The sequence below is a fragment of the Condylura cristata genome, unplaced genomic scaffold, assembly GCF_000260355.1.
Source record: "Condylura cristata isolate star-nosed mole 26May11 unplaced genomic scaffold, ConCri1.0 scaffold00003, whole genome shotgun sequence".
NCBI classification, from domain to species: Eukaryota; Metazoa; Chordata; class Mammalia; order Eulipotyphla; family Talpidae; genus Condylura; species Condylura cristata.
Genome location: NW_004567104.1, coordinates 16,699,197 through 16,716,209, shown reverse-complemented (window position 1 = coordinate 16,716,209; position 17,013 = coordinate 16,699,197). Strand labels below are relative to the sequence as shown.

The following is a 17,013-nucleotide window of genomic DNA, read 5'->3' as shown; positions in this document are numbered from 1 at the left end:
AAGGAGCCCCCAAACATTTTTTTTTTAAGATTTATTTATTTTTGCATACAGAACTGGGGTACAGACCAGAGGTGCAGGGGCAATGAGAAGATTCACCAGAAACAGAGAGGGGAGCAGAACAGGCCGACTGATGAAGCACACTGCTGAGGAGGGAGCGGGCAGGCCAGGAGAGGTCTGCGGTGCCATGTGGGTCACCTCTGGGGCAGGCGGGGATCAAACTCATGCTGCAGTGGCTTTAGCTTCTTAGTGCTGTGCTTTAACCTGCTGCGCCACCAGGGAGGGCCAGAGCCTCCAAACATTTTAGGCCCTTTGATTTCATAAATCCATTTGTAGGAACTCATAAATAGCCTCCAAAATTAAGTCAAAAATTGTATACAACAATGCTTATTTCAGTGGAGGTATTATACTATCTAAAAACCTGGAATAAATAGCCACTTGGTGAACAGATATTAAAATGTCTTCAAAGAATATTTGATACAGTGAGAAAATAAATACAATATAATACGAAATGGGGAAAAGCAGGTTACAAAATTGTATATGCTATGCAACTATTAAGATTTTTTAAAAGTTGAAAAGACACATATATATTTTCTGTAGTATGTGTGTAGATAGACATACATACTGTTTCCCAATGAAAACATCAAACACAAAGAAATATATCAAAATATATAGACTACCTCTAGGCATCTAGACAACATCATCGCGTCTTTTTTCTTTTTTCTTTCTTTTTTTTTTTTTCCCTGAGGTTTACAAACACTGTATGTGACTCAGAGGTGCAGGCTCCCCTAGGGTTACTGTACCCCCACCACAAAAGCACCCTTAGTAGACTGGGCTCCCTTCCCACTTTGTTTCTACCCCTCTAGCAGCCGCAATTCTAGAGTCAGATTTCTAAGGTTTGTTACCAACTTGCCTTTATCCTATCTTTTGTTTGGTTATTCTATACTTGCAGGGATGTGTGTTCAGACTACAAAAACAGGTACTCAGAGGAAAATAGGCATCCTGTGTCCACTGCAGCACTCAATAACCAAGGTAGCACAACACCCTAAGCACCCGAAAACATATGAGGGAAGCAGGAAAATGTGGCATCTATCTACAGTGGAATTCAACTTGGATGTTAAAGCTATTGCCACTAGCAATAACATGAATGAAACAAGGGAATTTGTACAAAGCAAAATAAGTCAGGAGACAGACAAATGCTAGAGACATAGTCTTTTTATTTTGGTATTTGACAAATTCTTGATGATGTATTTTATTGGCTTTTTAATTATAACAGCTTTTTTTCTCAAGAAAAATATTTTCAGAAGAGCTATCATGATGAGTAATAAAAGTAAAAGAATTCACTGTAAGAGGCCCAATGGACCAAAGAGGAGAAATATGGGTGCTTTGGAGGTGGGTGTGCTGTGGTAACGTACACCTGGAGAGGTATGAATCTACCCCCTAAATAAGATACAGTTTTGTAAACCAGCATTACAGTGTAAAAATATTAAAAACAAAATTATTCACTATAAATCAAGTCCTTGTGCTCTACTATTTATTAATCAATTTAAGGAGACAAATTAAAAGACATGCCAAAATGGAATACAAGTGGATTCTGGATGAGAACTGGTCATTTCAGCCGAGGGGGGACATGGGCCAAGAAGTCATCTTCCTACCATGAGATGTCAAAGGTACATTTCTCTAGCATCCATGGGCCCCTGCACTGTTACAAGCAGGAGTACTAACCCACAGGCTACACAATGGGGAGTCAAGGAATGGAACCAGGGGATCACATGAGTGTGCAGCCAAGGAGACGTTTATCTCCTTGTTCACCACATACATAAAAATTTCAGCCCTCCCTGGTGGTGCAGTGGGTCAAAGCACCGCAATAAGAAGCTAAAGCCACTTCAGCATGAGTTCGATCCCCGCCTGCCCCAGAGGTGACCCACATGGCGCCGCAGACCTCTTCTGACCCACCCGCTGCTCCCCGCAGCAATGTACTTCATCAGTCGGCCTGTTCTGCTCCCCACTCTGTCTCTAGTGAATCCTCTCACTACACCTCTGGCCTGTACCCCAGTTCTGTATACATAAATAAATAAATCTTCTTTTAAAAAAAAAATTCACTGAAACAGCCAAGAAATCCACTGTAAAATGGCATTAAGGCAAAGTACTAGATGTTAAGGGTTGCCAGATAAATTTGAGGCTACCCAGTCAACTTTGGCTACCAGGTAAGCAAGAAATATTCTTTTCACTATAAGTATAGCCCATGCAATATTAGAGATCCCTTTACAATAAAAACCTATTTATTTATTTATCAAAATTCAAAGTTAATATGGCATCCTGATTTTTTTTTGCTCTGTTGGCTAAAGTTGGCAATCTGATGCAGGTTCCAAATGTGACTCATTGTACTACAGGATATATTTTTTGCTTGGGAAGTCACCTTGGTATGATGGCTGTGAGGGCTTTGAATATTAAAGCCTAACACAGCTACATACTAATAAGGTCTGATTTCTCAACCCCCTGAGACTCTTGATGTGCAAAACATAAACATGAGAGTCTATTCCTACAAGACCACTGTTGAAAGAGCATCTGAAATGCTCAGTACAGCACCTGGCACATAGCAGGCAACAAAGCACAGATCCCATTCACCTTTCAAAAAGACTCACCTTCCTTCCTTTTTGATATGACAAACGTAATGGCCACTCATTGTGGATGTTCCCATGTGACTGATGAATGCAAATAATTCATACACTATGAGAAAGAAAACAGCTCAGTTATAAGGCAGCATTTCTAGAAGTCAACAACACCAACAATTTTGTGATCCTGTGACTGTCTGGATGGAAAGACGGAGTCCAGTTCCCCTGCTGTGCTGAGAACACACGAACACACATACTCACCCAAAGGGACACCAAACGCAAAGTGTAAATGTGGACACTATCCCAGTATAGCTGACATTAAATTCGTAACAGGGAGGGGAATAAAAAAACCCCAGCCAATCTAGTGGTAAGCTCAGGCCTAACAGGGTAAAACTGGTTCTGTCTTTCCAAGCCACTTGAGGATGAAGAAACTGTTTCATCTCTCTGTGCCTGTTTCTTCAAGGGATGAAAAATCCACCCACTTCACAAGGTTCTATGAGGCGTAAATGAGCAATTCAGACTAAAATGCCATACAAATGTCAGGATCATGAGAAAGGCAGCAGATAGCTGTCATCATTTACCAAAAAAGACAAGGCTTCAGATTCTGCTTCCAAGGATTTCATGACTGGAAACTAGATGGGACCAAAAATTCTTGATTTCTGAACTGAAGAGCTATATAGCTTCTTCGGGTGAGAACAGAATTTATCCTCTAACAAAAACTTCTTGCCACACAACACAATATTCTGCACCAAAGCCCGATGAGTGAACTTTAATCCTAGACCCACACAACACAAAGTGCTACACACACAAGTTCCAGTCTATTATGCGGATGGTTAGACTACAACGAGGTAAGTATAGAATTCGGTTTTATAATAATTTGAGAGAAATATTCATGTAAATTGAAGCCCAAAAAAACGGACTTGCATATTCATTTTCTAGGATGCAACTTTGAACACATTTTATAAAAGTATCGATCCTGCATGGACTGTTTCCTCGCTCCTCCTTTTCCCATTCTTTCTCTTTTTCGATGCTCACCCACTTACTCAGCTGAAACTCCCAGTCCTCATTTTACTTACCCTTCAGCACATTGCATACCACTGATCATGTCCTCCTTTTTCAAATATTTGCCCCTGGACAAGTGAGACCCTCTTACTCATCCGTCACCCTCATTGTTTCCCTTTCATCTCCCTGACCTTGAAATATTGGTGATTTGGAGCTAGAACCTCAGACCTCTCTCTTTGTAGCCTGACTCTTTCTGGGTGACCTCATACAGTCTCACAGCATTAAACGGAACTATGTTCTTATTTCATTTCTGCAATGTTCATTGCTAATGTACAGAATCACAATTAAATTTTGTATATTGATCTTATGTTCTAAACCTACCCACAATCTACTGTTACCCCCGTTTATCAGTCTTTTAGTGGATTCCTTAGGACTTTTTACAATACATAATCATGTCACCTGCAAATAAAACTGGATTTATTTCTTCCTTATTAATGTAGATACTTTTTATTTCTTTTTCTTGTCTACTTACCATGGCTAAAAACTACTGTACAAGTGGCAAGAGCAGACATCCTTGTTTTGTTCCTAATCTTAAGGGAAAAGCATTCAGTCTGTTACCATTAAATATGATGTAAGCAATGGGGATTTTTGTAGATGCCCCTTTGTTTCTACTTTATTGACCATTCTTCCCTCAGTTTGCCAGTGGGCAATGCCACTTCTCCAGTAACTCAGGACAACCCACTTCAGGAGCATTTCCTTCAAAATATATCCAGAATTCAACTGCTCTCAGTGCTTCCAACGTAACTCTTGATCTAAGTCGCCATCACCTCTCTTTTGGATTATTACAATAACCTTCTCACTGGACACCCTACTTCCTCCTTTGCCCCCAACTATTCTTACTATGTTTGCCAGAGTGGTCTAAATTTGGAAGTTAAATCATGAATATGACACTGCCCCAAAATTGTCTTGTGGAATCCTTAATCTCAGAGTAAAACTTACTCTTACATTGACCTATGGAGTCCCCAGTTTCCTCCCTCCCTCCCGCTACCTCCAGGCTGCTCCTCAAACACCCAGCATACTCTGCCTGCAAGCCTCAAGATCTACTTTTTCTTCTATGCACAGCTCTTCTTTCTGACACACCCTTCATTTCATGGAGGTCACAGATCAAAAGTCACCTGTTCAGTAAGGTCTTTCATGGCTGCCTTATAAAAGAGCAACCCTCAGGCCCTCCCTGGTGGCGCAGCAGGTTAGAGCACTGCACTAAGAAGCTAAAGCCACTTTCGCATGAGTTCGATCCCTGCCTGCCCTAGAGCTGACCCACATGGCGTGGCAGACCTCTCCTGACCCGCCTGCTACTCCCTCAGCAGTGTACTTCGTCGATCTGCCTGTTCTGCTCCCCATTCTGTCTCTGGTAAAGCCTCTCACTGCCCTGCACCTCTAGCCTATACCCCAGTTCTGTGCACAAATAAATAACTCTTTAAAAAAAAAAAAAGAGCAACCCTCCTTCCAACCCTACCCTTACTCCCATTGCTTCTTGTACCCTCGCCCCTGTGTTTTACTGCTGCCTGAATAGCACAAAGTATAGCTGCTGTCACACATGTGTACATTTATTCTCTCTTTTCCTTTTACCCCAGGCTAGAGCACAGCTCCATAAAGAGCAAAAGTTGTATCTGCTTTTTCACTGAAATACTGCAGGCATAGAGAATAGTGCTTAGTAAAGTAGGCTTAACTTGCTAAATGCATAAGTAAATGAGTAAGTGAAGGATTAACTCTTTTCACTTCATTTCCTCACTTATTTTTATAACTTTTTATGTTACATGTAACTTTTAGAAGTTTATCTGCCACAGCACAAATTGCAACATAAATTAGTGAAATAATAATTTAAAAGAGAAATGAACCAGAAAAAACTGCCTTTTCTACCACTAACTCCCATCCACTGACAACCAAAAAAAAAAAAAAGTCCCAGGTTTAAAGCCAGACATCAGGCAACCAGTTGTGAATGACAGTAATTTTGTCTGGCTCTTATTTTCTGGAACAATGACCCAAGGATCCTACCCCAGTTTGACCTGTCCTTTGCTTCCCAACACTAAGAACCCCATTCTCAACTCAGCAAACAAAAAAGGCTGAAAGCAGAGACCTTTCCATGTTTCTTGACCCTGGATGGTTTTTAAAGCTTTTTTTTAGAACATTTCTCTATCAAATTCCAAATCCTCAATGCCTGTCTCTCAAAATGTAGCAGCCTTCTTGGAATGTTAATCAAAAAAAGCGGTCAGGAGGGCCAACCAAGGAACAGTTCCAGAAAACAGTGACTTGATTGATCAGAGTATTCAAATGAGCACTTTCCATCAAAACCAGGGTCATACTATGACACAATGTTCAACACTAATGCTGAGACACTAGGCTAAAAAACAGATAACACAGAAAAGGGCAAATCCATATACCCAAGATAGCCCAAGTGCCATTAAGCCCCCAAAGGTATATTCCCTTCCTTTCATTAAAAACAACTCACATGCATAATCAGAATCATAAAAATAAATTAAAGAAAAGGGATTAGCATAAATCTTAATGCTATAATTAAAATTAACCATGTTTATCAATATATAGTACCACCCATACATTATTCAAAACTTCCTGCTAGGAATAAATGGCAAGAGAATCCCTCAACACATTTGCAAAAAACTCAACAGGTAAGAAGTCTCCATTTATATTGATTTGAGAAACAAAGGTGACTATCCAGCTGAATAAACCAGACACAAACTACTTAATGCTCAGTGTTCTCTGAGTTCCAAGTTTCTTGTCCAAAACAGCACTCCCTAAAAAATAGAAACCCCTTTTTATGTAACAGAAAAAGCAGGTTGAGGCAAAGTAATCATTTCAAAAACGTTGATTTTTTTCAACAGAGAAGCTTTCAAAGTGCCCAGAAGAGCTGATCAGAAAACCTCCTGAACCACTGAGTCTAATACCTGGTGAAGAGTGTCTCTTAAGAGCCAGTATTAAACAGTGGCAGGAACAAGCACCCTTCCTACTTTTCTCTTTGAACAAAATCTGTCCTTATTTTGAAGCCAGGAAATGTCCCCAACCTTTCTAATATAGAGAATTTTGAATATCAAAATTCAAGCATCACCACTACCACCTAACACAATAGCAACTGTACTCTGATATGCTTTGAAAAAGCACTGCCAGAAAAAAATTATATGAAACTTGGCAGAGCAAAGAGGGATGCAACATGCCATTTCACATGAAACATAGGACTGGATACCCAAGAAATGTCAAGGGTAGGGACCGGCAAGCTCCTTTGACAAGCCACAAGCCAAGACTGGCACATAACCAACTTTTATATTACCAAGGTAAAGGGTAGAATCAGGGGACACTATGTGATAGATGGGCTGATGGCCCCAAAGTCTGAAACATGCACTAGCTGTTCTTCAGACAAAAAAAAAAAAGGTTTGCTGGTCCCTGGTCTTGAGGACTGAACTTAATTTATCCCATTGCTTACTGCCAGTTAAAGGTCTCGGGCTTAGTTACATATTAACTAGATTTTGTCTGGTAAAGATAAAAAAAATTCTGTCCAGCAGAATATATAATTTGAAGAAGGTAGGGGGCTTAACACATTAATTTTATACCTAACTCAGCAAATTATCTTTAAATATCCTAACTTCTCAGATCATTTGAACCAATAATAAGAGCCAGCTGGTTCCTTCATTAATGAGTTAAAATCTGTGATATGTTCAGTTTACATGTGGAGTCATGACTTTTTGAAAATTATAGTCAATGACACATAATGATCAAAAGGAAATCTAGAGTTGAGAGTAAGTTAAATTATATTTTATACACTATATAGCATGTACCTATATTTGAAAGGCAAGCAGTATCTTGGAAGGCCACACTAGTCTGTCTACTGAGAATGCTCAGAATTACAATGCCAACAAAAGACTTCTTAAAATAACTACTAAGACCCCAGGAGCCCCGCAGCTTTCTGGTAGGAAACCCAGATTGCGTTTTCCAACAGAATCATCCTAATTTGAAGAATGTCATTATGCAGTTCTAACTGCTTCTGCACAACATGGGAAAATAGCATACTCAATTACTAACATTTGACTCACAAACAATCTACATCTGCAAACAATCTCTACCCTGCTTGATTTCCCTTATCCCTGCTCTAATAAAAGAGGGGAGCATGTTTGGAGTTGTTAAAAACTCCAGAATTCCCCAAAAACTCAAAGCATCTGACAGCACAAACAGACTCTTTGAGTCTACAAATTACCTGCCCAAAACCAACCAGCTCAAAATTATCAATTCCCCTAGACTTCTCTTTGTTATATTGATTAAAACTCCCGAAATCAAAACACCTCCCTTCAAGCTTAATAGTTCTGTCATTCATACTTTAGTTTAAATTAGTTTACTCCACAGAATGGTTTCCCCTTAATTCCCATTAGCACCCCTGAAAACACAATAATTACAAACAGATGCTGAAATGGGTTGCGAATGAAAGCCCCATTGCATTAAATAAGTGTGGGTGGTTTTCAAGTGGCATGCTGGTGCCTAGCTTCCCTGGAGTAGTCCCTCCAGTATTCTGGCTCTCATTCCAGCTGCTTTCCACAGGATCCAGGCATGTTGAGAGCCCCAACATTATGTAAATGAAATACCTCTCTGCTCACTTTGCAGGAAAATATCAGCTGCAGTAGATGTCTGAACAACCGGAGTTAGAGCAGGTTTTGAATAATCACAGTCTAATCACATTTAGTGACATTGGCAACCAGTGAGTTCTTTTTAAAAAAAATTAAATGCTCATTAAATGCAACACAGAAACAGAAACGATTTTGCAAATAGAAATCCAGATAGGTCAGAATGAAAGCCAGAATTCCCACATTTTTTGAAACTTCTCATTTTTTAAAACTCAGCTTAAAGTTAGGTGTTAGCCCTAAAATGCATAGCACATGACAATAAACAGAGCCTTCTGAAAAGCAGACCTCTGCCTCCATTCCATCTTAGAAATTCTGACATCAGGTTGTTACAGGACAACCCCAGTGTGAATTGGGTTGCTTGACTATGGGTCCTTATGGGTGCACTTAAAGGGACTTATAATAAGATTCAACTGCAGGCACATACAAAAAGGTTTATGATGAGTTTATTTACAAGAGAAAAGGAAATGAATAACTCAGGGAAAAAGAGAGAGAGATAAATTGGTTAATGCCTCTTACCAGTTAGCATACTGAAAACCGGCAAATAGCCGACAGCCACAAGCCAAGAGAGCCCCAAAAGCCCACATGTCTGGTTTTATATCCAACATGGCTGCTTAATTCCACCCTCAGGTCCCAGCAAGCCTCCCCTTGGTGGTGATGGGATTTGTAGTTCCAGTGTCTGGGTTGGGGGCAAAGTCCATTAAACCTGTATCTGCAGAGTTCATTCAGGACATCCTTTGAACAAAGTGACTCAAGTGAAATGTGCAGGCTTCAGAACCAGACAGCCCTGAATTCCCTGAAAATGTGGGAATTCTGGTAGCTGGTTCTACCACTAGCAAGTCACTTAACTTGTGGAGTCACCATTTCCTCATCTATAATAGCTCTGAGGTAAGGACAGTCAGGGAGGAAACACCTGGCACATACCAGACACCCATAAAGGAATGCTGCTATGTCTATCACCGAGTGTCAATAGCACCAACATTGTAAGCTAATTATGCAACATTTATATAAGGGGTTCGTGTGGTAACATTAACTCCTCAAGCAAAAGACAGAGGTGATTTTTAATGAACAAATTCCCTAAAGGAGAAATTTGATACAAAGAGCTCCCTGCCTTTACAATAGTCTCCTTTTCCAATTCAAACACCTACCTGTCATTTTCAGTGTTAAGTTGGTATAGTGATGAAGCAGTCACAAACCTCCTTCTTCAGGCAAGAGTGGTTCTCAACTTAAGCTGAATTAGAACTACCTAGAGGTCTGTTAAAACAGAAGGCTAGGCCTGCCCCCAAGTCCTAATTCAGAAGGGTCAGTGTGGAGCTAGTAAATTTGCATTTCTAACAAGTTCTCAGCTCACATGCCAGGGAGGAAGATGTCTCCATACTCAGGCTTCAAACTGGTGACCAGGAAGGGGATGGGGGGAGCACAAGATTAAGTCTCAGATTCTCAGATTTGTTGATACTCTGGGACCAACTCTTTTTGCTGGATTGTAACCTAGAAACAGTACAGGAGGCACTGGGAGCCATCTTGTGGCCACCAGAGAGAACCTGTGTTTAGCAGCTGTCCTGGGGAAACACAGCCATGGGCACATCCAGGTGAAAGTCATGAAATCAAGTCCTCCTGGAACTTTCCACTATTTAAGATACAATACTTCCCCTTTTGCTTAGACAACTTTGGCTCACCTCTTCTGATCTTTAAGACACTGAAAACTGAGGTTGCTGGCTTTATGTGGCTGGCCCGTCTGCCTGTTTTGACTCCCCATTTGGTTCCTAAAAGGCAATTACCTTTAAATTGTTTTCATTATTCCCAACTTATAGTCTCCACCAATTCACCAACCAAAAACTAAATAAAGAAAGACGGCAAAAAGCAATGGCTTCAGAATTTAAACAAACTTACCTATCCTGCAGAATGGCTACTTACAATATCAGGACCTTTTCAAAATTCAGCGATAAACAATTTAGAAAACATAATGGGGCAAAAGTTATTCAGAGTTAACTCAGAAGATTTAATTCTGAGAAGTAATTAAAGCAGAAATGCACAGTATAGTTTTGCTGGGGGCTGGGGGGAGGGGAGTGGGGTGATGAGCATAAAAGGAAAAAGGTTATAAAGTTTGGGAGGAAAAACCTTCATTTTGAAATCTACCAGGTCTTTCCAAATTAATACACAATCTATGAAACTGTCATACAGATCCATAAAAAAAGCAGCTAAAATCTTCCAAAAATAGGAAAATGGGTCAAAGGAAAAGAGGAAGTCACTAACCCAAGAAGAAAAACAATAAGGCAATAAAAAATGTAAAGATTTCTCAGCCCCATCCCCAGCGGGAGGGGTGAGGGCAGAGCAGGCACTGTGTTGCTGGAAATGCAGGGGCTTCCTCGGCCTGGGGGATGTGACTATCTGAATTAAAACAGTAAACACTTGCAGTTTTGACTCAAAACTTCATTTTCAAAAGCTTACCCTAAAGAAATAATCAAATAAGGATTCAGGTGTGTTCGTATGCACACTACTTATCGTAGGCAAAAAAGGAAGAGGAAGGAAGGGAAAGAATGTAAATGCTGAACAAATGTTTATTACCTGGAATCAAAGGGGGCACTGCTGCTTCCATGAACTGAATCCACCCTTTAAACAATTAGTTATTTAAAAACCATTTATTGTCCTCTGAATGTGCATATAATCTGATCACTTGAAACACTTTCTGTAACTGTCTTTTGTTTAAATGGTAACCGGTTGGCCTAAAATGAGGTATGTAAATTACACTATGCTGATACATCACATGGAATATATTCCATTATAAAGAAATACTATTACCATATGTTCAATGATCTCTATACGCACTGATGTATACCCACAGTTAAGGGGAAAGCAGGTTATAAAGTAGCATGTACAGATAAGAATGCTATCTTTTTACAAATAGTCATTTATATTCCTTTTTATATGTTTGCATAAAAAATCTAAAGAATATATATAAAACATTATGACCAGAGTGTAAAATTGTGATTTTTATTTTATTCTTCTCATATATTTACTTTCTTAAGGTGATAATATTATATATCCTTTTAATTTATTTAATAAGAAAAACAATGTAATGTTAATTTTTTAAAGGAAAAAGAGAGAAGCAACTGACATGTAAGTTCACATGCTATCTCAGCAAAGTATAGGAAATCATCTGTCTCCTTTCCCATGACTTACTCAACAGCACATCATCACTGCCAGGTCCTCCATGTGGCACCAATGGGGTATAAAAACTACCCTTAACACCCCAGCTCGACATTCACTCAATTCTTCATTCACTCATTCACTACCTTCTACAGGCCAGATATAGTGCTACTTTAAAAACATCTCTTCACAAAATGAAGAATGATGTAAATATAAACTAAATAAATAAAAATAAAAACATAAGTATATTCTTCACTTAATCACTGCCCTTAGATTCTATATATCCTGTGTCTGATTTCTCCCAGTGTATCGCTGTCTCTTTCCCCACCCTCACCCATAAGTGCCCTAAATTTAGGGACAGTGAGGAATAAGAGTACAGAGTCTGGCCTGTAGTGACTTCACAGTAAAAGATGCTTGAAGCAGCATCATGACATCATATTCAAGGACATAACTCAAAGCCAGCAGTGCCAGGAATATCTGTAGATCACTCCGTACAGGAAGCCCAAGGACGTGCTGTGACCTCTTGGTCATTAACAGCGTCCTCAAGACAGCAGTTGGCTTCCCCAGGCTCCATCAGAAGCCCTAATGCCTAATGCCCCAGACTCTCCCTCCTCTGCAGCCAAACATCTGAGCAGCTTTATGATGGCCCCACCTTGTGGTTTATTCCTTCTGCAGGCAGGGCTCATCATCCCCAAAGAAAAGCCCATTCCAGAAAATCAAGGAAGCAGCAAACGTGGACGTGTAACACGTAATAAATCCCTGCCCATGAATTATTGAGTAACTTGTCCATTACAGATTTTAATATTTTAGGCAGTTGATTTCCGAAAAGTAATACAAAACCCTTTATATGAATATGGAAGATGGGAATACTACATCTCATCTATTTCTTTCCCAGAAGGGATTAAAACAGTTTCCATGAAGAAATTCCAATTATATATTTTTTAAAAAAGGAAATCTTCCTTCCACTCTCCCTTTTTAGAGTAGATACAATTAGGACTAGTAAGGCACTTAATAGCAATATACAGGTATAGCTAGACAATTACTGGGGTAAATGCCACTGATGTGCATTTAAGTTAACCCAATTATTATTTACTTGGTAGTTTCTAAACACCATGAACTTTATAAAAATAAAATAAAAGACAACTACCCTCTATAATCTCAAATGAGAGATATGGGTAGTTACATAATATTTTTTTAATATAATAGTTTATTTTTACATCATTTTGTGCCTTTTTCCATCTCAGTTGTAATCCTGTGGGTTTCCCATCACCAAATCACCCACATGCCATCACCATTCCCTACTACGCCCCTGTAAAATGTCTCTGGTATATAGTTGTTCATTATTATTATCCCCCCCCCATCCTTTATGCTTCTGCTAATTTACATAATATTTTTAGTGTAAGGTTAATTTGCTTCCTCTACTAATAGAAAAATAAATGTTAACTAGGTATGTTAAGGAGAAGGATGTCCTAAAGGAACTCTGAAGAGTCTTATGGACTCCACCCCCTACTCCAGCTTTCTGGACACAACCCCCTACTCCAGTGATTGGAAACTACAACTCCCAGCAGTACCAGGGAGAGAACTGCGAGGACCCAACGGTGGAGCTCTAGCAGGAAGGAATTCTGGGACACTTGGGGGATAAATAGGGTGTGATTGCACCTCACACACTTGCTCAGGAAACAGCTCTCCTGACTTCGTGACTTGGTGTGTTCAGTCAGCCTAGCCGTAAGGTATTCCTTTGTATCCCGCTCTCTTTCCCTGGGTTGTTTCCTATTCCTTTCACCTTTTGTAAATAAGCCCGTTATTGACCCTTTTGTGTGTCCCTGCAGTATAGCTGAATTGTGAGTGTGCCAGACAGGTTCCACAGACAGGCGGCCCAGTTCACTCTGGGCTTCTCTGTAACAGGTATAAGTATGACTCTGGAGGCAGACCGGTGGGCAAAATTCCACTCACTACCTCTGTGACCTTGTCAAGTTACTTAAGCCTCTCTACCTCAGTTTCTTCATCTGTAACATGGGGATAATAATGAAATTTCCCTCACGGGCAAAGACTAAAGTATGAAGACTAAAAATGGCACAAATGGAAAATTGTTAATATTAACATAATTTTTACAAGCATATTACAAGGGAGGCACTGCAGAGAGTGCCAAGTTCTCAATAGTGGAAGGGATTTTAGTATGCACTGAGGGAAAAGAAGGGCATTTCACAGTTACAGTGCAAAAGGAACTCAAGTACAGTCTTGGAAGAAGTGAGATGAGGGTTGATGACAGGTGAGCAGGCTGAGGCTATAGTACCAGGCATCTGAACCACAGATGTAGGGAGTGCAAAAGAAATAGCACTGAGATACAAGGAAGGTGAAGATCTGACATGGGTAGGTCCTGAATACCAGTCCAAAGAACCTGAATTTTATTCTGTAAGCAATGACACCCCAAGAAACAGGGTATCATGATGGTAAAAAACGGATTCTGGGTTTCGATCCTGGCTCCACCTCTTAAGAGTTGTGTGACTATGAGCAAGGACCCCATCTTTCTGTGCCGCACTGTTCTCACCTATACAGAGGATATGGTGAGGGTGAGATGGGTGTTATAGCTGCCCCCTACCCCTTATCGGGAAGAGATATGTTCCAAGACTCCCAGCCTGAAACTGAGGGTCATAATAAACCCTATATATACTATGCTTTTTCCTTCATCATAAGGATAAGCACATCTATGATAAAGTTTTATTTATAAATTAGCCACAGTAAGAGAGTAACAATATCCAATAAAAAAAAAACAGAACAAGTATAACAACATATTGCAACAAAATTATGTGAATGTGGTCTCTCTCTCTCTCTCTTAAAATACCTTATTATACATAATATCCTCTAAGCACAGTTGACCCAAGTAACTGAAAGCAAATCCACAGATAAGGGAGGAATTACCATATATGCAAAGTACTTAGAGCAGTTACTAACACATACTGAGATGTATGAATATTTGATATTAAAAGGCAAACCACTAATCTATGACATCTCTTCCTTACATCCTGCTAGCCCTTCAGAAAAATACCAACAGTTCGTACTGGCAATGACAGCTTAGGGTATAAGACTACTTTCCAACTTTTCCAAAAATATCATGAAAATAAGTACCCTTTTTGGACAAGAACTTCCATGGTTCATGAAGAAACTTCACATCAAAGAAAAAGTCAAAACGGGTGCTAAAAAATGCACAAAATGAAGAACAATGTAAAAATATATATACATATTAAAAGATTGCAATACATAAAAAAATAAAAACTGGTACTAAACCTAAATGCACACTCTATGAGGTCCCATGAGTATTGGCAGATATATCAGCTATGAGAAGATGAGACCTGTGCTGCTGTTAAGTTACAGCTAAGGTTTTAGTACAGAGCAGAGAGAGGGAAGAGTGTGAGTTGAATGTTCAGTCATGATCGCTCAGACAACCCCTAAAGCAAGAACTTACTTCCAGATCCATCCTTGACTCTAGGTCCTTCAGGCTTGGCCTCAGAAATAATGTTTGCATTGGCGTTATTCTCCATCTCGATCACAAAGTCATTGTCTTCCTCAAACTCAGGGTGGCTAAAGATCCAATCCAGAGCTCTTTCCAGGTTATTATTCTAATAAAACAAAGCATTTTTACAGTGTGTGCAGTCTCCATGCCTCATTGTATTTTGACTATTTAAATAAACATGTCAGCAGGTAAGACAAGAGGTCTGAATTCATTAATCCTAAGTACTCTGTAAATGCAGTTGGCTGGCTTTCTGTTAGTCTCCCAACTGAAGTCTGGTATTGAATCTGATGGAAAACAGTTCTGATCAGCAGATGAACATTCCAAAACCCATGTCAGTCTTTAGCTCAGCATTGGCAGTGATGGGGTACAGAATGCCAGCATGTGCTATCTATGTAAGTACAGTCCTTTCTAACATCACACTAATTATACATAACTATAGTCTCTTTCAACTGTATGTTCTGCACCATGTATGTTAGTAGAGGCATGCCAACGTAAGCACTATGTAGCAGGACAACTGAATTGCAATAGAGACACGATTAAGTTTTGATTATCAATGACAACACTGATGAGTTAAGGTGAATGTTTTACACAAGCTCCACACAGTTCAAACTAATTGACCTTAAAAATATTTCAGTCTTCTGGCCCTCCCTGGTGGTGCAGCGGGGTAAAGCACTGCATTGAGAAGCTAAAGCCACTTCCTCAGGAGTTCGATCCCTGCCTGCCCTGGAGGTGACCACATGGCGTGGCAGACCTCTCCTGACCCGCCCGCTGCTCCCCTCAGCAGTGTACTTCGTGGATCTGCCTGTTCTGTTCCCCACTCTGTCTCTGGTGAATCCTCTCACCACCCCTGCACCTCTGGCCTGTACCCCAGTTCTGTATGCACAAATAAATACATCTTTAAAAAAAAAAAATATTTCAGTCTTCCCATTTGTGATATTAATGACAGGTTAAGAAATCATAGTCAGAATTTCCAATAAAACAGTCAGGCAAGTGAAATAAATGGGGCATAAACACCTGTCCCAAGTGAAACAGGTTCTGGTGAAGACATTTCAGGAATTTTTACCAGAAACAGGTAATTTCTTAGAGTTACTGTGACCTTAGCAATGTATATTAGCAGGCAAGCAATCAGGATAGGCAAGAATGAATTAGCAGACATCCACTCAAAAGTGGATTATGGTGCGGCAAGGGAGGATGGGCTTTAAAAAAAATACTCTCCCTCAACATTAAACAATATTAAACAGCTATCTGCACTAAAGAGCAAGGCTTCTATCTACCTTTCACAGTCTCATCTATTATCAAGAAGTTCATGAAATCAAAAGAAACCTCTCTGAAGAGAGAAAAAAAGGATATTTCCAAGAATCATTCTCTAGAATGACTTCTGAAAAAACATTTCTCCAAGGTCTTAGATCAAAAAAGCATAATTTCTCCTAAAAAACTAACTTAATAAAGAATTTTGTGCATTTTTCTTAACTCCAATGCAAACTCCCAGTTAAGCTTCTGATTCCTTTATTAAGCATTTAGATAGGGAGTTTCCTTCTTTTAGTCACCTTGCCCCAGATGTATTATCTCCCCATTTTTTAAAAATTTCCGATCCCTAAATTTTGTGTATGATTTCTCAGTCATCTATTTGAGAGATATATGTACATATATATACATGTGTATAAGTATTTACTACACTAAGCAAATAAATCTCTGTGGGATGTATTGGGGTGGATGGGGGGCAGAGTGAAACACATATAACTGAAAATGACCAAAGGACATTGGAAAGGCTCACTCACTGTAAGTAGAAAACAAAGTAGCCTCCATAAGAAGAGGTAATTGACAGACATGGATCCATGCTTACCGTTGCTCGAAGTGCCTGAACAGCCTGGTTTCTCTGGAACCCCATCGAGGTAATGATAGCTATAATTTCCTCTGGAGGTTGATTATCCAATCCAGTAGCACCAAAAATGGAGGCTCCAGCAGAAGCTGCTCCTCCATAACCAGGCATTGTTAGCGGTTCAGCAAAATCTGGGGAAAATGAATATACTCAGGCCTTTTCCTTCTTGAAATAAATAAC

At 39.7% G+C, this 17,013-nt stretch overlaps 1 protein-coding gene across 1 annotated transcript in view; it reads right to left on the bottom strand.

Annotated features, from left to right (window-relative positions):
• The window catches only part of USP13 (ubiquitin specific peptidase 13 (isopeptidase T-3)), a 119,064-nt gene that overhangs the window by 4,870 nt on the left and 97,181 nt on the right, over window positions 1-17,013 (bottom strand). The window contains exons 17-19 of the mRNA XM_004675392.2: window positions 16,798-16,964; window positions 14,907-15,060; window positions 2,643-2,727 (exon numbers count right to left, since the gene is read on the bottom strand). Coding sequence (XP_004675449.1) covers window positions 2,643-2,727; window positions 14,907-15,060; window positions 16,798-16,964 — 406 coding nt within the window. The remainder of the gene's footprint in view (window positions 1-2,642; window positions 2,728-14,906; window positions 15,061-16,797; window positions 16,965-17,013) is intronic.